At 39.1% G+C, this 22,881-nt stretch overlaps 1 protein-coding gene and 1 pseudogene across 40 annotated transcripts in view; both read left to right on the top strand.

Annotated features, from left to right (window-relative positions):
* DLG2 (discs large MAGUK scaffold protein 2) overlaps nt 1-22,881 on the top strand; it is a 2,233,585-nt gene that overhangs the window by 1,851,606 nt on the left and 359,098 nt on the right. For all 40 annotated transcript variants that reach the window (XR_012423578.1, XM_045370161.3, XM_065528807.2 and 37 more), the window contains one exon: nt 1,820-1,976. Coding sequence is in view for 39 of the 40 variants with exons in the window: in XM_045370161.3 (XP_045226096.1) it covers nt 1,820-1,976 (157 nt within the window). In the remaining variant the exon portion in view is untranslated. The remainder of the gene's footprint in view (nt 1-1,819; nt 1,977-22,881) is intronic.
* LOC135967184 (L-lactate dehydrogenase A-like 6B) lies at nt 20,096-21,131 on the top strand (annotated as a pseudogene).

Below are 22,881 nucleotides of genomic sequence, written 5' to 3'. Positions count from 1 at the left end.
TTACCATTCTTCTTTCCTCATTTGCTCAGTTTAGTCACAATGGCCTCCTAGTTCTTTGACAATACCAGGCACCCTTCCATATTAGGATCTCTGTTTGTCTATTCCTTTCTTCTGGCCAGAATGTTCTTTCTTTTTATAGTGACATGACCAGTTTCCTCACCTCTTCAATTTTTTCTAAAAGGTCACCTTCTCAATGCATCCTGTCCAGGCCCTCCTCGCCACAACCTATCCCTCCTACGCTGTTCTGACGTTTTTCTCTCCAAAATACTTATTGCCTTATAACATACTATATAATTGATTTATTTATTGCATCTATCATTTATTAGTCTACCTTCATTAGATTGTAAGCCTACAAGCACAGGGATATTTGTTTTGTTTGCAAACATTCTGAGCACCTGAAACGCCCTCCTGGCACAGTAGGTGTTGACAAAGTATTTGTAGAATGAAATGAGTTAACTATATGTCACTTTACCTCTAACTTAATGCATTGTTACATAATTTATTACTTACAGTTCAAGTTATGATGTGCACTTTACACTCTTCCTCATAATAAGGCATATATACATAATGCATCATTTTATGCATGGAAATGTGATAGCAAGTAACAAATTATTTGTATAGTCATTAGTATAAAATATATTGGATGGCTCTTTCTCGTTCTTACATCATTAAGAGCTGGAAAACAGAAGATGAACTGAGATGTTTGGGAGAGGAGGGTGCGTGATACAAATGACAACTTGGTAAACCTAAGGCTTGCAAAACACTTTCTAAAGCTACTGATATAGAAAATTGAACTAAATGCCTTTTAAGACTTTTTACATTCTATAATTCCATATTATTCTGACCTCTACACAAACTCAGCGAACTATTGGCTCAAGATTTGATCTCTGACCTTTTTGTTGATGATCCTCAAATCTGTATTTATAGTCCTCTCTGAAGACCCAAATTCCTATTCTTTGCCTCCAGCTGCTTCAAAACGTCTCCACCTGGATATCCCACTATTTCCTGGAATTGAGTATGTCAAAATCATACGCATTCTCATGACCCTGGATTCCACTCATCTCTCCTTTTGCTAGTTACTTAGATGCTCTCTCTCCTCTTTTTCCAGTGTCTGAGTCATCTCTGGACCTACTGCTTCTCCCTTCAAATTTCCTCTCTCATGTTGCCCTTTTTAAAATTCTCATTGCTGTCACCCTTGTTCGGGCTGTGACTTCCTCGCAGCTGGATTACTAGACAACATCCTAAATGGTTTTCCCACCTCCCATCATATCTGTGCTTTCCTCTCCGTCAGTCCTCCATAGGACCATCTGTTAATATTCCTAAAATGAATTTAAGTATTCTTAATGTCTCAGAATCTTCCAATGAGTCCCCATGGCCTACACAGTAAATTTTAATTAACAATCAAACAAACCACAAACCCACAACCTGGCATATAAGATCTTTCATGATCTGGGCATTCAACCTAGTCTCTTGTTCCCAAAAATCCCTCCCTCCTTTTGTGTACATCCGTCATACTGAGTACTACTGTGTTGTTCAATACAAAAACAGATGTTTTAGACAAAAGAAAAGTAGAAGTAAAGGTAGTTTAAGAAATTTTTTTAGAATGATGGAATGATTTTTGCATGGTATTTTGGTAGTTGTTACAGTGGTGAACTCAAATATCTGTCCTGATATTAGCCTCTTTCTTGATGTGCAAATGTTATCTTAGTTCGAGAAACAATTTTATAGGTAGTGAATCGCTGATATCATATGAAAGTAAAAGCAACCTAAATCTTAAATGGATCAGCCTCTGAGCTGTGTTCTCTATTTCTTTCTGCAGAGAGCCTCGCAAGGTGGTCCTGCACAAAGGCTCCACTGGCCTGGGCTTCAACATTGTCGGTGGGGAAGATGGAGAAGGTATTTTTGTATCCTTCATTCTGGCTGGTGGACCAGCAGACCTAAGTGGGGAGCTCCAGAGAGGAGACCAGATCCTATCGGTGAGTATGTTTCTTTAATCTTCATTCCCTCCATATCTGACGCTGTCAATGAAAAAGCCTTAACTTTCAATTATGATACTGAAAGCACCTTAATTACAAAGGAAAATGGATGAGAGCGTCATGACTTCTGGTGCATGTCACAGTTTTGTTTGTTTTTGTTTTTGTTTCCTTTGAGACAGAGTCTTGCTCATTCTATTGCCCAGGCTGGAGTGCAGTGGCACAATCTCAGCTCACTGCAACCTCTGCCTCCCAGGTTCAAGTGATTCTCCTGACTCCGCCTCCCAAGTAGCTGGCATTACAGGCATGCACCACTATGCCTGGCTAGTTTTTGTATTTTTAGTAGAGATGGGGGTTCACTATGTTGGCCAGGGTGGTCTCAAACTCCTGACCTCAGGTGATCCACCTGCCTCAGCCTCTCAAAGTGCTGGGATTACAGGCATGAACCGTCACGCATGGTCTACATGTCACAGTTTAAATGGTGTTCAGGTGCTTGATGCTTGTTGCACTTACTTCCCTCAAATAAAGGTGAAGGTGCTAATATTTTCTTCTAGATGTTCCGAGACACATTTGCATCCAACAGAATGTTGAGAAGCATGCCTTTTTTAAAATGATATATTACTTCTTTTATTTTAAAAAACAGACTTTTCCCCCAAACTCATAACCATACTCTAAACACTGTACCTTTGTAATGTGTATAGTTTGGTGCAAATGTAAAAAAAATAAAATGCATAAGATAATGCTATATAGAGTTTGCTGATGGTACGGAGTTGTAGCAGCGGTACCATTCAACTAAATTCAAGAATTATCAGCAACAATGTATGAAGTACCTTTTTTTTTTTTTTTTTTTTGCTTTTTTAATAATTTCAACTTTTATTTTTTTATTTTAGATTTGGGGTTACACACGATGTTTCTTATATGGGCATATCACGTGATGCTGAGGTTGAGCGTACAATTGATCCCATTTCCCAGATAGTGAGCCTAGTACCCAGTAGTTTTTCAATCATTTCCCTTTTCCTTCCCTCCCCACTCTAGGAGTCCCCAGTATCTATTGTTGCTAACTTTATGTCCATGAGTATCCAGTGTTTAGCTCCCACTTAAAAGTAAGAATATGTAGTATTTGGCTTTCTGTTCCTATGTTAATTTGCTTAGGATAATAGCCTCCAGTGGCATCCACATTGGTGCAAGGGGCATTATTTTGTAAGTAATTTTCAAGGCTACTTTATTGAGATGAGATTGACATAGAAAAAGTTGTACATACTTAATGACGAATTTGGAGATGTGTATGCACACATGAAACCATCACACAATCTATGCCATAACGCATCCATCACTCCAAAAGTTTTCTCCTATTCTCTTCTATTTTTGTTATTGTTTTCCTTTTGTGATAAGAACAATTAACATAAGATCTACCCTCTTATCAAATGTTTAAGCAGGCACTATTGGTGACTATAGGCACTACATTGTTCAATGGACCTCTAATTTATCTTGCATAACTATTATTTATTCTTCTCACAATCACTCTGAAAGGTACTGCCCCGTGTTCAAATGAAGATAAACTTCAAGCTAGTCAAAGTTTACCTAACTACAGAGAGTCAGAGCTGGGATTTAAATATTCCATTTTAATGCCCATTACACATACTATATCCCTTCCCTCCCTCTTTTCATTCTTCCATTCCATTGCCACTTTCTCCCTTCCTTCTAATTTTCCTTTCCTCTTCCTTTCTTTCTCTATTTGCTTTAATTTATTCAAATATTTATTGACTGTCTCCTTCTACTATGTCAAGCTTCCTCCTTAGTATGATAGGGTAAATCCATTGTGAGTGTTCCTGCCTATATTTTAATTTTACTAATCATGAAAATAATAATGGAGAGTTACATAAGGAGCCAGTACTTGTGGCTGATATTATGGTTCATAGTTCATAACTAAACAAAGCACTTAGTTTGTGGTTTTCATTGTGCATTTAGAAAAATTTGTTTTTGTTTTATGGCTGTGATTTATAAATAGAATCTTATAATTGACCTTATATTTGTTAGCCACCATTCCAACCCTTCAAAAAATGGGAAAATCTCCCTCTCTCTCTCTCTCACACACACAAACACAAAAACACACAAACACACACACACACACTTTACCTAAATAACATCATACATCTGTTGACTTTAGTAAGGTGTCCGGCAGTTTGCATGAATGGCATGAATGGCCTTGTCATATGTGTCACTGAGGTCCTCTCACATATGAAGGCCTCTGCCCACTCATCAGCTTGCAGTTCTGTGGAAGGATGTTGAGTATGGCAGAGACAGTGTAAGGTCCCTCATTAGGACCTTGTTCTGCCATCCAAGAACTGAGCATCATTCCTTAAACTACTTCCCTTACCTACTTCAATACTTTCATGATATATAAGATATAACTGGCAGCTATCAAACCTTATTGTCCATGTATGTTTACATGTCTGTCTTTCTGTACTAGGTAGTAAGGTCTCTCAAAGCAAATTCTCTATCTTATATGATTTTATATCCTTAATATTTAGCACAATGCCTGGCACATAGCAGTCTCTCAAAAAAAAAAAAGTGTTTATTGAACGAAAAAGTGTTGAATAAATATGGTGGCACATTAAGAAGTCACTATAGCCTGAAAGATTGACTCTAAAATTCTACCTAAAGCATACTAACGTATCTTCATCATCCTGGCTTACATTCTCTATACTGGGGTACCACTTTGTCATTTCATTACAATCAGCATTCATATCATCGTTAAATGTTCCCAGACGCAAAGCACTGTCACATGCATTAATTCTAGAGATCCTCTAAGGCATTCTAAGTGGCAGGATAGGTTGTTATTATTATTGCCATTTTACAAATCAGGAGAAAAGAGATTTGGAGATATTAAATGATCTGTCTATGTCTCCAGCTACTGACTATAAAGCTGAACTCAAAGTCAGTGTTCTCTCTCCTCTCGGCACAGTCTCTTTTCAAAATTTTGTCAACAGTCTCTATGGCACATCTTCCTAGTGCACACCACACTGTGTATACATTACATTCAGGAACACATAAAACAATAAAGAACTAATACTTACATGGTACTTTTGAGTCAGTCACTATCATAAATAATTTAGTCTTCTAACAACACTATGCCTTATTATGTTCACTTTAAGGATAAAGAAATTGAGCCACAGGGATGACATTAGACTCTCTAACTCTGTTTAAATAAAAAAAATCCACCAAGCCACAGGCTTTATTTGTTTTAACCTCCATACATGTGAGAGAAAAAAATGAGCTAGTAATACTCTATGGCTTGACAAAGAAAACTCCCAAGTATTTCTGCTTCAAAAATAGATTTATCCATTTAAATATTATTACCAGGACCACATAGTAAATAAGGCAGCCAATCAGAATTATAGTCTTCTTTGATATTATAATTCACAGGACACAACAACAATCTTTGAAGTTCACATAGCATATCCGTTTTTATGTATAACATTTGCAAATACATTTGATGAGGAAAATATCTGCTTTTTTCAGTTGAGAAAGAAGAGAGAACATTTCGCCTTAGTATATCAAAATGTATTTCACCTATAGCGAGCTAGAAAATGGCTAGTTTCAAGGTTCACTATTGGAATTTCATTGCTTAACATTGAGAGAAAAGAATAAACAGTCTTGAGAAGCTCAAGCATTACATTGTGGAAAGCAAAATGGCACAAAAGAATTACTAATAATGGAATATGGAAGATAAAATATTTTCATCTATAGCTTACACTGGACATACAGGGGCAAGCTACCTTCCTGGAAAATACAAAGCAAAAACTCTAAATAACAATCTGGAGCTGGCTGGGCATGGTGGCTCATGCCTATAATCCCAGCACTTTGTGATGCTGAGGCAGGCAGATCACCTGAGGTCAGGAGTTCAAGACCAGCCTGGCCAACATGGTGAAACCCTGTCTTTAGTAAAAATTAAAAAATTACCCAGGTGTGGTGGTGCACACCTGTAGTCCCAGCTACTTGGGAGGCTGAGGCAGGAGAATTGGTTGAACCCAGGAGGCAAAGGCTTCAGTGAGCCAAGATTGCACCACTGCCCTCCAGCCTGGGTGATAGAGTGAGACTCTGTCAAAAAAAAAAAAAAAAAAAAAAAAACCTAAATAAAATTCAATACATATTAATAGGTCATGTAAAATTAATTTGCAAATAAGTCATGTTAACAACAATGTAGCAATTTCAGAGAAAGGAAGTAGAATCCCCAGGGAAGGGATCTGGGGGATATGTCTTTGGTCTCAATTGTTCTTCATAGGTAAGAGACTTGCATAATAGACAATTACCTTTCTCATCAGGGGCAGAATGTCCATTCCTACTCTCACACACAGACTATAGGATCTTCCTAGGTAATTTAGTTATAAATGGTGTACTATGTGCCAGGTATTGTATATGTATGTATATGTATATAAACACATATACATACACATATATATACACATACACACTGAAGAAAGAGAAGAGACAGTAACACTTAAAATACAGCATGTCATAGTATATGTATTCAATAAATGTTGCTATTACTATTAACAACTCTGCTTTAAGACTGTATCTGTTGTTTTTTAAAAAGGTTCAGATACCCATGTATAAGGAAGGCCTCTTTTGGATCGTTTGGGCTGTTCCTTCTTTGGGACAGGGATTGAACTAGATTGGCATTTCCCAAAGTGTGTTTCACAGAACACTGAAACAGCAGGATTGTAATAGGTTGCTACTGTAATAGGTTCCTTTGTACAGACTTCTTCAATGAAGAACTTCTAAAAACCATGTTTACCTGTGTCCATTGGAAATCTCCTAGAGCAGATGAAATCTGTGGTTTTCACAAACATTTTGACCACAAAACCCTTACATAAGGAGTATCTTACAGGACACCAGTAGCGGGAAATGCTTGAGTAGATTTGTTATTATTATTTGTGACGGAGTCTGATTGTGTTGCACAGACTGGAGTGCAGTAGTGCGATCTCGGCTCACTGCAACCTCCACCTCCTGGGTTCAAGCGATTCTCCTGCCTCAGCCTCCTGAGTAGGTGAGATTACAGGCTCCCGCCACTGCGCCCGGCTAATTTTTGTAATTCCCGTAATTGACTGTTTCCTACATTCTTGCCTGTACAGAAAAGGGAAGTGGCCTGTTACTATGTTTTAAGGTTATGGGTGCCATCTAGTGTTCATGCATTGTCAAAACACATTACTTAGCAACCTGAAGATGGAGGATCCTGAAGCTCCATTGTAGGGAATTTTTTCCAGGCCTACTGCTTATCTCCACCAGGATTCCAAAATTAAATTATTGAAGATGCTCAAAGACAAAGAGATCGTCACCTTGGGCTACAACCTATACATGTATTATAAGTGATCTTTTCTGATTTCTCTTTTATGTATTCTATTTCTCAGGGATTTGTTGCAGAATGGAATTCAGTAATTGAACCATATTCTTGATGTATTCATGGAGGAGAATTTAGGGCATTCAGCAGGCAGTCACATTAACTAGTGTAGTCGCCTCCTCAGACATTCTTTCTGCAGAAAAAATATAGAAATGCTTCCCTTATTATTTGTTTCAGTGATTTTTTAGGAAAAAATGTGGAACAGAGCACAGAGAAGCAATACCCCCTGGAAGGAGATTATTTCCTGTCTCTCCAAGCAATTTTAGTTTATTCATTCCTCAGGCATCCAAAAATGATCACCCCAGCTGACTTGCTAACTCCAAAGCTCATTCTTGATGGACTTTAAGTATTTAACAAACTGTGTTTCAAGATACATGATTAGGAATATGTGTTGCCAGAAGTGAAATGCTGCAGCTGTTGAAGTGAAGGTATAATAGGTAACTGAATTTCCAAATTAGAATTTAAATTGCATTGTTGATTTAGAAAGAGTAAAAATGAATCACAGCTCACATGGGTATTTCAAAATTGTTCAGGTTATCTTCACGCTTAGAAATGTGCAGAGGGAAAGGACTTGATTTGCCAGGACTGTATTTTCAAGTTTAATTAAATGGAATATGAGCACTACACACACTATTCACCATCTTTGGGTACTGATAAGGTCACCTTATATTGTCACCTCAAATAACATTTCTAAATCTGTTCTGGTGTTGTGGCTTCCCCCTCCCCCACGCCATCCCCAGTAAAGATGTCCCAAATTATTTCTTCGATTTCCTGAAGTGGTCCTCATATGAACCTACAAACCTCATCCCTTCAAGTCACCATGCCATACCTGCCATGCCCTTCCTCTCTGGCCCTGGCTCCCAGTCCCATGGAGGAAACTTGCTTTCCTAGTTTTCAGTACTGATGTTTTCTGCCTAAGAAACTCTGTCTCCCTCTGTGCGTTCCTGAAACAAGCACTCTCTGAAATACTAAAAAGGATCTAGGGCCTATGCAATGTTAGGGACAAGTCTCCTCTCCACAACTCAGTGCTATTATTTCACTTTGTCCTCAAAGGTGAAACAGCGTAAATCAGAAACCTTATAAAACCTTTCACCTAAGCAACACCTTCAGCTTCTCTTCGCTCGTCTTCAAAACTTGGAGTCGCCCAAACTCCAACAAAACCACTACCCTCCCCTCAGGAACAAGTATCAGTAAGGTTTCAGAATTTTCAAGGTACTGTGTCAGCCACGACATTCTGTTAAACTTTGAAGTGAAATCCAACTAAGTGGAGTTGATGCTGTTTTTGAGGAGGTAAAAACTTATTGCCCTAAATCTGACCAGTTAAATTTAGAGTTCTGGTCCAGAAACCATGTAGAAGTTACCTCTCCACACCAGCATGCTTGTTCCAGGCATTTGCTCGCTCTTTCTAACCCACTGCCTCTAGACCCATTGACTCTTCAGTCATTTCCGGCTTTTGCCTCTCTTAATTGTGGAGCCCATTTAGACTTCTCCCTACCTTACCGGATCTTTCTTCTTGCACAACTGAGAACCCACTGCTCCCCTGATCACAAGACCACCTCAAATGAAAACAGAAGTGGCCTGTGAAGAGGCTCCAGGGGAGTTACTCTTACTCAGCCTTAGCTTCAGAGCCCCACTACCCAGGCTGACTCCTGGCCCAGCCGCCCGAGCGTGGGGATTCAGCAGGGCCTGACTATGGGCAGAGTCCTTTATTCCTGATGATTGCCTATTGCATGTAAACATCACCCATCACGTACAGACTTCTAGCCTGTGGAAAGAGCAAACAGGACAAAAAGCATATCTAATCATATCCTTTTCCTGCTCTCTTTAAAGCCTTTCAGTGGTGTCCCACTGTTCTTAAAGCCTAAAATTTTTAACATAGCCCATAAAGTTTTGCAGAGTCTGGCCCCTGCCTGCCTGGACAGCCTGCCCCATCCACAATACTTCCCCTACTCTCACTGATGCCTCAGCCACCCTAGATTTTTCTTTACCTATGGTCAGGGATGCTATTCAAAATTTTCACACCTTGGCATAACCCTGGCACCAGTCCACACAATGAATGGCCATAGTGCCACAGATGCCGGACAGCAGGGCAGTGGGGACTTCTAGGGAGCCAGAGTTGTGGGTCACTCAGGAGAGCTCAGGACAGCAGTTATTTACTAACAAGCCACACACAAGTGTGTTTCACTGTTGTACCGAAAGAAAGAGCCATATCACTGAGTGGGGATGGAGCAGTAGCCCTGTCCCCTCTGTGCTGAGCTTCCTCCTACCTCCAACCTGTTCGCTGAATTTCCTCTCAAAAGGAACTTGGAGTAGACAAGGAAAAACCCTCCATTATCTAAAAGGGACCAGAGAACTCATGAATTGCCCCAAGTGTCACTTAAACAGCATCCCCATTGTCTGACATAGAATCCGGCTGTGTAATATATGTTAAAGAAAATCAGTAAATAGGCCGCGCACTGTGGCTCATGCCTGTAATCTCAGCATTCTGGGAAGCCGAGGTGGGCAGATCACCTGAGGTCGGGAGTTTGAGACCAGCCTGACCAACATGGAGAAACCCTGTCTCTACTAAAAATACAAAATTAGCCAGAGGTGGTGGCACACACCTGTAACCCCAGCTACTCGGAAGGCTGAGGCGGGAGAATCACTTGAACCCGGGAGACAGAGTTTGCGGTGAGCTGAAATCGTGCCATTACACTCCAACCTGGGCAACAAGAGCGAAACTCTGTCTCAAAAAATATATATATATGTATTTTCTTTTTAAAGAAAAACAAATAAAATTTGTGGGCACTCAGTAAACTGTGTAGGGAAACAAAATTAACATTGCTGCTTTCCAGTTACATTCCTTAAGTCCTGCTTATTCAATGTGTCATAAACACACTATATGTCACAACTTAGCAAGGTGCAGTGAAAATAGTACCTTAGGAACCATGTACTTAACATCAGACTTGTAACACCTAACTCACAAGTTGACTGCTCAAAGGATTTAACTGTAAGCAGCTTTCAAAACTCTGAAACTTAACTCAGTGCACCAGTAAAACACCAGCTTTTCTCACAGTGGTACTTCCAAAACTCTGTATAATAGCAGATGTGTGAAATGCTCCATTAAAAAGGTTCATAATTCAATGAAAGATCTGAGAAGTCCTGCAGCAAATTTTTTAAATGCTGATAAAGTGTGGTTTTTTTGTTGGTTGGTTGGTTGGTTGGTTGGTTGGTTGGTTTTTTGGTTTTGGTTTGTTTTTGTTTGTTTTTCTGAGACGGAGTCTTGCTCTGTCGCCCAGGCTGGAGTGCAGTGGCGTAATCTCGGCTCACTGCAAGCTCTGCCTCCTGGGTTCACGCCATTCTCCTGCCTCAGCCTCCCGAGTAGCTGGGACTACAGGTGGCCGCCACCCCTCATGGCCAATTTTTTCTATTTTTAGTAGAGACGGGGTTTCACCGTGTTAGCCAGGTTGGTCTCTATCTCCTGACCTTGTGATCCGCCCGCCTCGGCCTCCCAAAGTGCTGGAATTACAGGGGTGAGCCACCACACTCAGACCATGAAGAGTTTTTTTAACATTATTTAGCAAAATAACTTTTTTAGTCTTTGGATATAAATTACTATCAAGTGAAACATATTTTTTGAAAATTCTGTCATAATCTCCAGAAAACCTCTTGTATTTTATTTGACAGAAGTAATATTTTCACCTTAAAATCTTGTTTGCAGAGCTCAGAGACATTCACAAAGTACCAAAAGCTACTAGACACTAAGGATACAACGTGAAAAAAGCATTGTCTCCTCAGTGAATATGTAGCCTCATGAAGGGAGACAGACAAATAAATAGGTTATTTCCAGTATAACATGGAAATGCTAATGGTAACTTCCAGGGACCACATGAGCTTTAATAAAGAAGAGACCATCCTTAGCTCAGGATGGGAAAGTAAGAAGGATTCTGGAGGGGAAACTTCCCTACAAAGAGGGCCCCAAGAAACTAAAACCAGTAATTAGAGATAAAATGCCTAACATGTATTGAATATATGCTCAGCACCAAGCATTTTGCTGGATACAGCACTATTTCACTGAATTGTCCCAACAACCTTGTTGGATTGAGGGCTCAGAGAAATTAAATAATTTGTCCAAGATCACACAGATAATCAGTAATGATGGTGGTATTTGGAACACTGTTGCTTCTGATTTCAAAGCTATGCTCTTTCTGCGATGTAGGCCTTCACAAGAGAATTGAATTCGGCAGTTTGCTTATGTCTGAGGCAGTCCATACTCAAAGTCTAGTTAATGAAGAAAGCTTAAATGCCTAAAAAAAGAGCATTTAAAAGGAGACATATGAGTCACCACAGGAAGCCATTGTATACGAAGGCTGTAAGATTAAGGTACTTAGAAGCAATGTTCAGATCCTTAGAAGCTTCCCTTGAGGACGAAACTGTGTTTTATTCATCTCTTCACCTTTGTTGATTAACTTAGAACCTAGCTACTGAGCAAATGTTTAATGAATGAATGAATGACTCATTTTTGCCCACCTCTCTGAAGGCAGTTAGGAATCCTAGGGCCCCTCTCAGTTGTATTCATCTGGAACTCTGGCCAATTAATCCCTTCTGTCCTGAAGATTCAGAATAAATTAAAGCTTTTAGCTTTCTGGTCAATGGAATGTATTTCCAATTCGGACAGATCATTTCCTAATTGACTAAAAGGAATTCCCATAGATCAGAAAAATGTTAATTAAACATTTTATTACATATTAAATGCTAAATAATTGATGATCGTTTCAAATATGTTTATGACAGATTCTCTTCTTCCAAATAGATATTTAGGTAGCGAGGACTTCCTATACAAATTTCAAAGGATGGATTAACATCAGTTCCAATGTCTTCTCTATGTAAACATTTAAAATGTGGTATAATAGCTGATCACAAATAAAGGGGAAATCATGCAGAGAGCTCAGGTTTTAAAGGAGGAGTGATCATCGACTTGATCATCACTCCTTTAAAACTTGAAATCTCTTTTGAGTCAAAAAGTGGACTGATGTTTAGTCTAGTTCATTTTGGCCTCAGAATAACCTATTTTATTAGCTAATCTCTAATAACCCTTAGATTTGCATTACCATATATATGTATAAAGTCCTGCACTGTGATTATCTCATTTGATCCTCAAAGGGTCCCTTCAGGAAAGGTAGGAAAATGATCATGCTGCTGTTTTATTCAAGAAGAAACTGAAGGGTTCAACAGTTTTATAACTCAAAGCCTGTTTGACTCTAGGAATAGGCTTCCTTCTTTCCTGAGAAGCTTCCTTATCTGTAACACTAACTACTCTAGGAATGTGCCTGATGGGAACTTGGCTGGTGAAATTATCTCCTGGAGGTCTTGACTCCGGACAACAGACATCAGCTCTGGGTAACTTACATGAAAAAATAATTTATTGGAGAAATAACAGATAGTCTAGATAACAGGAAGCCTGAGGAACCAGGCTTAGAGGCCAGGGAGGAAATCCTCCTAAAAAGCAACCTACTAAGGATGCTGGGCTGTCACCACTGGCCACTTATGGCCAAACCACACTGCTGAGAAGAGTCTGTATTTCTCCATGTACCTTACATGTTAGTGTGGGGATGCTAAATTCTCAACTGGAACATCTGCTTGACCTGCCCTGTTGTAGCTGCCGAGGGGCGGGAAAAGGGAATAGCTGCCCCCTCCAGCTTCTCTAATGGGGGTAAGGCTGTGCCTCCTTCCTGTCTTGAATTGTCTCCAAATAAGAAGCATATCTGAACACTGGGTAGATAAATGATAAATGATCATTAGTGATTATTTGGCTCACTGAGCTCTATTTGAGGAATGTTTTAGGTCTAGGATCTTAAGGATCATAAGTGCTTCTTAAACAATAGAAATTATTTCAGAGAGAAGCCTCTAATGGGAGGAGCCTAGGCCTAAGAGAATAAAAGGAGAGGAATTGATGACAGAAAGGATGAGAGACATATTGTGCACTTCCTACCTAGTAAGAACTTCACATAGTTTGTTTACTATTATCTTGCAGGTCAAAGTTCTGAGACTCTGAGATGTTAAATAATTTGGTTAAGACCAGATTGTAGTAACAGGACTGGACTCTAGGTCTGCCCAACTTCAAAGTCAGTATTTTTTTCATCTTTTACACAAATTCCATAGATTCTATCAACTTCGATCATGTTACTCCTCCGCTTAATATCTTTCCACAAGTTCCTGCTGCCTTTCCAGTTAAATTCCCTCTTTTAATGACAAGTACAGTTATCTCCTTTGAGTTTGCTCTAGAGAGGAAAGCAGTAGAATGGGAACTAGAGGGTAGAGTTTGTTTTTTGTAACAGTGTTTATATGTTGATGGAAATGATTCAGTAGAGAGAAGGAAATTGGTGATTTATTTAGCAATTCGTATAAATGTATATGAAGTGGAAGAAGTGGAAAACACTTTGTATGGCTGTGACTCATTTGTTAATTATTTGATTTATTGAATATCTCTTATTGATTTATTTTGTTTATTGCTGTATTCCAAGAGTTTTGAGAAAAGTACCTGGCACTTTATAAGTGTTCAATAATGAAAGCATGTCTGTCAAATATTATTCTATGCCTATAGGAAATAGAGAGGTAAATCAGACATTGATCTCACCTTCAGGGACTGATAGCTTAGTGGAGACATAAGATATGAACGTGGTCGTAATGCATGGCAGATTGATAAAAAGAAACAACTACTTTGACTTATTCTTCGCAGGCTGACATTATTTAAAATCCATAAGAAGTTCTTAATTCCAAATATCATCTTATCTTCTTCATCATCACCATCACCACTCCTGACACCATTCACTCCACTGCATGCAATGACTGCTGTCAACAACTGACATATGTGGAGAGTTGATGAGTGTCCTATAACAGCAAATTGTTCCTACATGAGCTGCTTCTCTCTTTCTACCACCCCAAATTCCCAAGGGCAGCGTTGTTCCTTTCTCTGCCTCCTAACTTCTGCTCAGGTTCTGAACACCTGCAGAGCTTGAAGCAGCAGATATCATAAGTCATGAGATGTGAACTTCCCAGCTAGTATGGAGGTCAGTAAGGATAAACGTTATGTCTGGATCATCATTGCATCCCAGAACCTAACCCAGTGCTAGGCACACAGAGGTGTTCATAGGTGATGAATAAATTGGAGCATGAACGAACTTCAAGAAGTCTTCGCTAAGGGGAAAGGAAAGCTTTTGGAGATTTTGTTCTAAGTTCTTTCCCTGAAATTCTCAGATGATTCTTTTTTAAGTTGTCTGTGACATCTATGAGCCAACTTATTGCCTTGTTTTCCAGTTTAAGTGTCGGTTGGTTGGAAGAGAGAAATCGTGGATGAATAACTTACCAGAGAATAACTAAATGTGGATCAGTAGATAGGATCCCAGGGGTAGCATTTTTCACTGGAAAAAGCTGTTCCTATACTACATATTTGCTGTGCTTTTGAAATGTCAGGGCTCAGCTGCTTAACAGTGAATCAGTAAAAAAGAAAATATTCCCTTCCTCAGTTGTCAGGCCCACATTATTTTCTGCCCCAGGAAGAAATATCTCCAGGGAATCTTTCCATCCATTTGAAACATTTACTGTCTTGCCCTGAAAGCCATAAAAAATGAGACAAATCTGTCTGAAAGCAGGTAACAAGGTCTGGACTTTTTGACCTGAACTATAGTTTACATATAAAATGTTACATATAAAATGCTTAGGTATTATCATTCTAATAGTGTAACTGATAGCAATGATAATAATTGGCTGTTTCTGAATAGTACTTTTGATTTATGGAGCCATTTAAAATTTTTATTCTTACAGCAACCTTGAGACAGGCAGGGGATGGTATTGTTATAATAGCAACTTTTTATGAAGAAACCAAGCCTCAGAGATCCTTAGTAGAGAATACAAAGTGATAATGTTAAATGGAAACCTGACCATTTAGCTGCTTATACATTTTTTCAGTTATTTCCATAAACTGTGGCCTATGAATCTATTATTCCCATAAGACAATAGATAACACATAGTGACTGGGATTATTTCCTAAAAATCCACAAGATGGCAGTAAAAGATTTTGCATTGAACTGGAGACACTAGTGGAATGTGACATTTTGCCAAGTTTTCGTACTAGTGATTGTATTTGATCACAGTATTAAAACTGGTTATCATAATGATAGCTTTTTAAAATATAACTCAATGAATTTAAGTTGAATTCAAACCTGAAAGTAATATTTGTGGTTTTGTTGATTTTTTTTTTTTTTTTTTTTTTTTTTTTTTTTTTTTTGGTGAGGGTTCTACTTTTAAACATAAGAAACCACTAGGAATCAGCCAGGAGCTCTAAGAGCCAAGATTTCTTGAGAAAGCTCAAAATGAGAAATGTTACTCCTTCTTGAACGTTGGACTGACCTATAATTCTCTTGCTTGAAAGAGAGAAATAGAGGGGTCAGCAAAAGGCCAATAGTTAATCTTCCTTATAATTTCATTTCTTATCATTTGTCTATGTTCAGAACCTATCCTGGAGGGAAACTTTTCTGATGGACCAATGCTGCTATAAAACAAATTCCAGAAACATGTATTGCCTATATCTCTCGGGTTTTGTGTGCAACATAAACTATACTAAGCTATGGGTAGTTTTTCATGTACTTTTATTATTCTACTCCCAGATTTATGATAGAATTCAGAAGAATGAAGACTACATTTTCTTTTCTTTTTCTTTTTTTCTTTTTGAGACACAGTCTTGCTCTGTCTCCCAGGCTGGAGTGCAATGGCATGATTTTAGATCACTGCAACCTCAGCCTCCCAGGTTCAAGTGATTCTCCTGCCTCAGCCTCCCAAGTAGCTGGCATTACAGGCATGTACCACTATGCCTGGCTAGTTTTTGTATTTTTAGTAGAGATGGGGGTTCACTATGTTGGTCAGGCTGGTCTCGAACTCCTGACCTCAGGTGATCCACCTGCCCCGGCCTCCCAAAGTGCTGGGATTACAGGTTCAGCCACCACACCTGGCCTACATTTTTCTTTCATTTGGCGGGCGGTCTGCCTCCATGCTGAGCGGGTACTCTCTTTGTTGATGGGGCTCATGATTATCATCAGGCACGCATGGGCCTGAGTCAGTAGACTCTAGAATTGAGAACATCAGAGAAAATCCCACTGTTTCTGTATCTAACATAAAGGCAAGCAAGTGTTCCTTAGCATCTCCTTTGTGTGTAGCAGACAGGACTTATGCTTCAAAAAGATGGCAGTGGATTTGCATAAACATGTAAAAACCTAAAAGTGGACATCAGGTATCTCTAGTTTTAAAGTCCTTCGGGCACTCTCTTATGCTACCCAAATTTCTCTTTCCCCTTTTCCTGACTTTTCCTCTCTAATGTCTTTTTACCTTCATATTCGTGGTCATTTCTTATGACAAAGAGTGCAACCTTAATTTTTGCTTACTTGTCAGAGACTCTCTTTTCACCTTGGGTGGCTCATCATCTTTTCCCTGAAGGAAAAATAATATATCTTTCATTCCCTTACTAACATAGATTTAAACCTCCTGTTAGGAAGTAAGATATTCCACTCCATTCCTCTATTTATTCATTTATCCTCTCATCCCTGTCTACAACAAACTTGACAGGGGCTTCCGTGTTTATGTCACCTTGCTAGGTGGAATGTAGTGATGACTAAGCCATGTGTCATGTCCTTGGGATGCTTGTAGTCTAAGAGAAGAAATAAGCAGGTCCACCCTGAATTATACCATAAGAAAAGTACAGTGAGGCAAGGGAGTTCCATAGAAAAGGCAAAACCTCACCAGGTATTCTGAGGAGGATTCGTGTTTTCCTTAGTAATGGAAAGACCTTCCCAGATCCTCACTGCAAGTCTAAGATTTTCATCAGGCCACCATTTTTTCATCAGGCCACAAAGGAAGAACATGAAGTCCAATGCAGAAGTTTTGAAAAGCAGGGATGTTCAAGAATTATCAACAGCCCAGGCCAACAAGACTCCAGATGCAGGAGACTATTGGGCCTCTGAATAAACAGGATGAGGAGTTTAAGCACTCGGCTAGGCTAGGAAAAGCAAACAGCTCCCAGGAGCAATAATTCAGTTACTCAGGGCAACCTGAACAAACTCCTGATCCTCTCACTCCTTTGTAAAGTGAAAAGACAGAGACTCCGGATCTTTAAAGGCCTTTCCAGTTCCAATATGGTAGGAATATATGTGTTTGAGAGAACTTTCTGTGATAAAAAGGATGCACCGAAGGGTTTTTTAACAATTAATTTATGATTAGTTATGACTAAACATATGTTATGAATAAAGACTTCCCTTTATTTTATTTATTTTTTAATTAGAGACAGGGTTTTGCTGTTGCTAGATTGTGCAATATCACAATCATAGCTCACTAAACCTTTGAGCTCCTGGGCTCACACAGTCCTCTCACATCAACCTCCCAAATAGCTATGAACATGCATCACCATGCCCAGCCAATTTTTAAAATATTTTTAAAATACAGATTCTCACCATGTTACCCAGGCTGGTCTTCAACTCTTGGCCTCAAGCAATCCTCCCACCTCAGCCTCCCAAAGCACTGGGATCACAGGTGTGAACCACCTTATCCAGCCTAAGACTTCTCTTTAAACAATAAAAGTTTTAAAATCAGAAATTAAAATTGAAGACATGCATTCATGTTTTTTTCAGAGTCCATTGGTTATAATTTAACCATCCAAATAAAGTCTAAATTCCTCAATATAGCTTCCTCTTAATTTGTCCAACCATATCTCTAAAAGTCAATCTTTTCTCCATCATGTAACTATATCTGACATTGTATCCTCTCCTGAAAACTTTTCCCACCCCACCCTCTTCAAAATAACTCTTCTACTCATCCTTCAAATCTTAGATTGTTATATTCTCTAAATGCCGTCTCTCGCCATTCCCACTCCACCTTCCCAAGACAAACAGAAACACCTCCAAGTTAGGTACCCCTCTTAATGTGCTCCATGTATCCCATACTCTTCCTATGACAGCACTTACCATGCTAATTTTTAAAGACATGTTTAATACTCCATTTTCCTCACTACATTGTAAGCCAGGACAATGTCTGTCTTGTGTACCCGACATATAATGTATCTCATAAATATATAATGAATGAATAAAGCTAGATTAGTATTTTAAGTCAGTAGATTCTGAGTAAAGATCTAGTAAAATAAATGCATGACCAACAATGCATGGGCAGTATATACCTATATTGCACAGGACACAATGTTAGGCACTCTCTGATTATTATAGGCTGATTATTTAAAGGTTGCCAGCTCACAGGAATGCGTGTAGCCTAACAAAATTTGAAGAGTATTTATAAGATATTGTGTCTGACATCTCAAAAATCAAAATGTAAAACAAACAAAATGTAGTTATATCTTTTGTATAGCAACCACCAGAGGGCAATGAAAGTAAACGTTGGACATCCTTTCGGGTTAAGGAATTGTAAAATGTTTTCTGATTGAAATCTGGGCAGATAATCTTATGTTTGGGATAGTTATAGGACCTGTAGGCTGTGGTTTCTGTGATTATGGGTTTAGTAGTTATAATTACCTCTCTAGTGTAGAATTAAAACCTAGATCATCTGTGATAGTAACATCACCTTGCATTGCATGCATTATCTCATATGAACCTCCTATGGCACTGCCAGAGAATATACTGTTTTCCCATTTTCCAATGAAAAAATCTTAGGTTCAGAGGCATTAAGCTACTAAGTAGCCATAAGATAGCAAAATATTGACATAAACCCTATAAATACTTATTAACTACTTGCATTTACCAGGCATACAAAATTGTCTGCTAAGGCAGACAGTCTGGGAAAATACAGGTTCCAAAATTAATTGTACCAGTTTAGAATGGAGACATATGGCAGCAGCGCCTTAAAAGAAGATCTTGTGGTTTTAGGTAGCCATCTGATGATGCTGCCAATAGGCTAATAGGCTGGAGCCTATTTACAGAAATGTAGTCCTGGAATGTGGGAAGCAGACATCCTTCTGTGTCCACGCTGGTTAGACTCTATCTAAGCTATATGTTCCACTCTAGTTGCTGCATTTTAATAAAGATATCAAGAAGCCACAGACTAGGATTAAGGTTCCTGGACATGATATATTAGAGGGTGAAGGGGAAATTGAAATGTCCCAAAGAAAGAGAGAGAAAGAGAGGGAATTAGACACAGTAATGCATAAGCTATGGGCTCAGGAGCCAGAGTGGGTCTGACGGCATATCTACTAAAAATAGGAAATGAATAATTCCAGAGATCTGGGCCGGCCTCTTTTCCATGTCAGATATTGAAGAGAATACATGTTTGTATTCTCCAGGATCCACACAGAGCTAAAGAAGAAGCCTTTTTACTGCTTTAATCTGAGCAGACATCAGAAGCACTTTCCAGAGGCCCCCATGAGGTCCGTGTGCAGGGAGCTGAGCATGGCCTTGCTTGGTAGCTGTAATAGCTGAAGTAAAGTGAAAGGCATTGAACATTCAAGCAGCTTCTTTCTGCTTGCCCCAGCAAGCTCAACCTGCAGTTTGCCCGCCGCTTTCTTCCATTCTCTTCTCCATCCACCTCTTGTGTGTGTATCCCTGAGGTGGGCTGCAGGAGTCTTGCAGTCCAGCTAAAGCGTAGGCACTATGGGAATAAATTTTCTTGGCCCCAGGAATCTGTGTCACCAACAGAGAACACATGTCACAGTGTCAGCTGGCCCTTAACCAACCTTCCCACCTCTGGTTACATGATGGTAACTATCCAGAATGAATTTATTGAGAATTTTGCTTCAGAGGAGGTTATTAACCACAGTAAGGTCTCCATTATAAGAACTGGATCAGTTAGCATGGCCCATGCGATCACCATGTTATTAAAAGACTTGAGGGATTAACTTGCCTTTGTAGACGTTGATAATGGTGAATTGAAGGGTGTGAGACAATGGATCTTAAACAAGGCAGTCTTTTCTTGAAACTGCCAAATAGTGTTTCCAGCAAAGATTATCTCATCTCTGCAAACTCCAACCTAGTGATTATCACATCAGGTGCATGCCAGGAAAAAGGTGAAACACTTTAATTTGGTCAGTCTAAATGTGGCCATCTTTAAATTAATGATTTCTAATATTACCCAATATAGTCCTGCTGCAAACTGATAGTTTCCAGTCCAGTGGATATCTTAAGTTATGTAGCTTGGAAGTTGAGTACATTTTCCAAAACCCATATTAATGGAAATGGCTATAATCTGGACACTGCCTATTTCCATTTCTTGACTGTGCAAATGCTTGGAATCCACTCTGGAAGCTGCCATGGGTGGATCTTTGGAGAGCATAGGGACTCAAATGTTCCTGTGTGGAGTGCAGTGAACATTACTGGTATCCCTCTGAAGGATCTGAACTCAGATAGAGGAATTAATCAAAATCTGGAGCAAGGGGGAAAATGTCCACAAAGAAGTGATTGCCAGTGCCTATGAAATTATGAAAATGAAAGGTTATACTTCTTGGGCCATTGGCCCATCTGTAACTGATTGAACGGAAAGTATTTTAGGGAATCCAAGGAGAGTACATTCAGTTTCCACATAATTAAGAGCCTCTGTGGAATGAATGAAGTATTCCTCAATGTTCCTTGTATCTAAGAGAGAATGGTCTTGCAGACCTTACACAGGTAAAGCTGACCCTTGAAGAGGCGGCCCATTTGTAAAGGAGCACTTTACAAACACTTTCGGAATTCAGAAGAAGCTCAAGCTTTAAAGTTGTGTAAACCTGTCATTCTGAAATTATTGAAGAAGAGAAATAGTAGTTATGGGATTATATATAAACCTTTTGAATAAACTTAAATCCCTAAAAATTGGAAACAGGAAAGGGGCTAGAGTGACTGCCCTGTTTATTTAGCCTCTATCTCTTTTATTATTAGCATCCAGATGCTGAATGATACTTATTTCTTACACTTCCTAAGCGACTGCATCAAAGAAGGTGTTTTTGATACCTCTGGTGTGCCAGTACTTGCTTTGTATGTATATGCAGTTACCATTTGGTCCAAAAGAACGTATGATCTTGGTATTTATTGTAATACAGAAATCCTAATTCTTTTAAGTACATTCTAATATTTTTTGGTCTGATGGGCTTATATTATACTCATCTATATACTCTTTTTAGAAGTTGTTACTTTCTCTACAATGTAAAAATGAAAGTACACGTAAAGAAAAAAAGTGAGTCTGAATCCTGACTCTGTTGTTTGTTATTGTGAATTTCAGCAATTTATTTAACTTCTCTGTGTTTCAGTTTTCTTATCAATAAAATGATGACTGTGTCTACTTATAGGGCTGTTATGAGGAGAAATTGATAACACATGTGGTGTTTAGTATAACATTTGGCACATGGAAGGACTTGATAAATGTTCCCTATTATTTTTTTTGTTGCTGCTGCTGCTGTTGTTTTTGTTGATAAAGCACTTGTAAGACCATTCTGCAGAAATGAAGGTAGGCTTATTGGTGTTGCCCTAGAAAATGCTATTAGAACCAAAAGAGGCATCATCTAAAAGCAAGAGTTCATAACAGGCTTAGTTTCAAATACTGTTTCTACCATATATCACCTAACTGATCTTGAACATGTCACTCAACCTTACCCAGTCTCCATTTTCTGATGTTACTGAGCACCTAATGTGTCTGCTCACTGTGCTAAGCACTATGGGTAGAGTGAAAAGGCCTTGTGTCACTGCATTGTCATTACTCAAGCAGGAGCCAGCTGACCATCTGCCGGCATTTAGAGGGCTTGGGAGAAAGCATTCCTGCAAAGGATGGAATTTTTTATTAAATCTACAAGGATCCTATAAAGAATCTTTGTTTCTGCTCTTGAAAATGTTGGAAATGAAATTTGTTCTCACTTTCAAATTGTCTTCATCTGATATGGCACAAGGCTGGTCCTCAAATGGGCTTGCATTCAAAAGTATTTCCCTTGAAATAGTACCTGCCTTTTGAGGGTGACTGGATTCCTTTATTTCTCAAAGGTTAAGAAGATGAAAAGTATGGCTTTGGAACCAGCAAGAGGCTTGAACCCTGCTTTACTATCAACTAGATGTGCAAACTTTGGACAAGTACTTAGCTTCCCCAAACTGAGTCTTCTCATTTATAAAATGGAGCCAATGACTCCTGCTTCAAAGGATTGTTATGGGGGTTAAATGTGCCAAGGGGTGTAGAGCACCATCATGGTGCCTGACACACAGCAAGTGGTCGTGCGTTCTTTGACAGTGCCACAACAGTCCCAGTGCTCAAGGCTCTAAGAACGAGCCTCAGCTCTAAGAGGAATGGGCATTGGCCTTTTGGTCATCATCCCATCTCCTCAACTCTGTAACATTGTGCAGCTCCTGCCAGATAAAAACTGACCTAAAGTTCATGTCCCACAACTCTAGTCCCTCCTCACACTCTATGGTACCTAGAGGTCTAGTGTCCTCATGCTTTTACTTGTCTGTCCTTCAATGAAAGAAATCAGATGAAGGAGTTCACACTGAGGTTGAATGTTAGGAAACAGGCAAAGCATTATTTCAA

This window comes from Macaca fascicularis, chromosome 14 (assembly GCF_037993035.2).
Source record: "Macaca fascicularis isolate 582-1 chromosome 14, T2T-MFA8v1.1".
Lineage (NCBI taxonomy): Eukaryota > Metazoa > Chordata > Mammalia > Primates > Cercopithecidae > Macaca > Macaca fascicularis.
The sequence above is the reverse complement of the archived record's forward strand: the minus strand, read 5'-3'. Positions and strand labels throughout refer to the sequence as shown.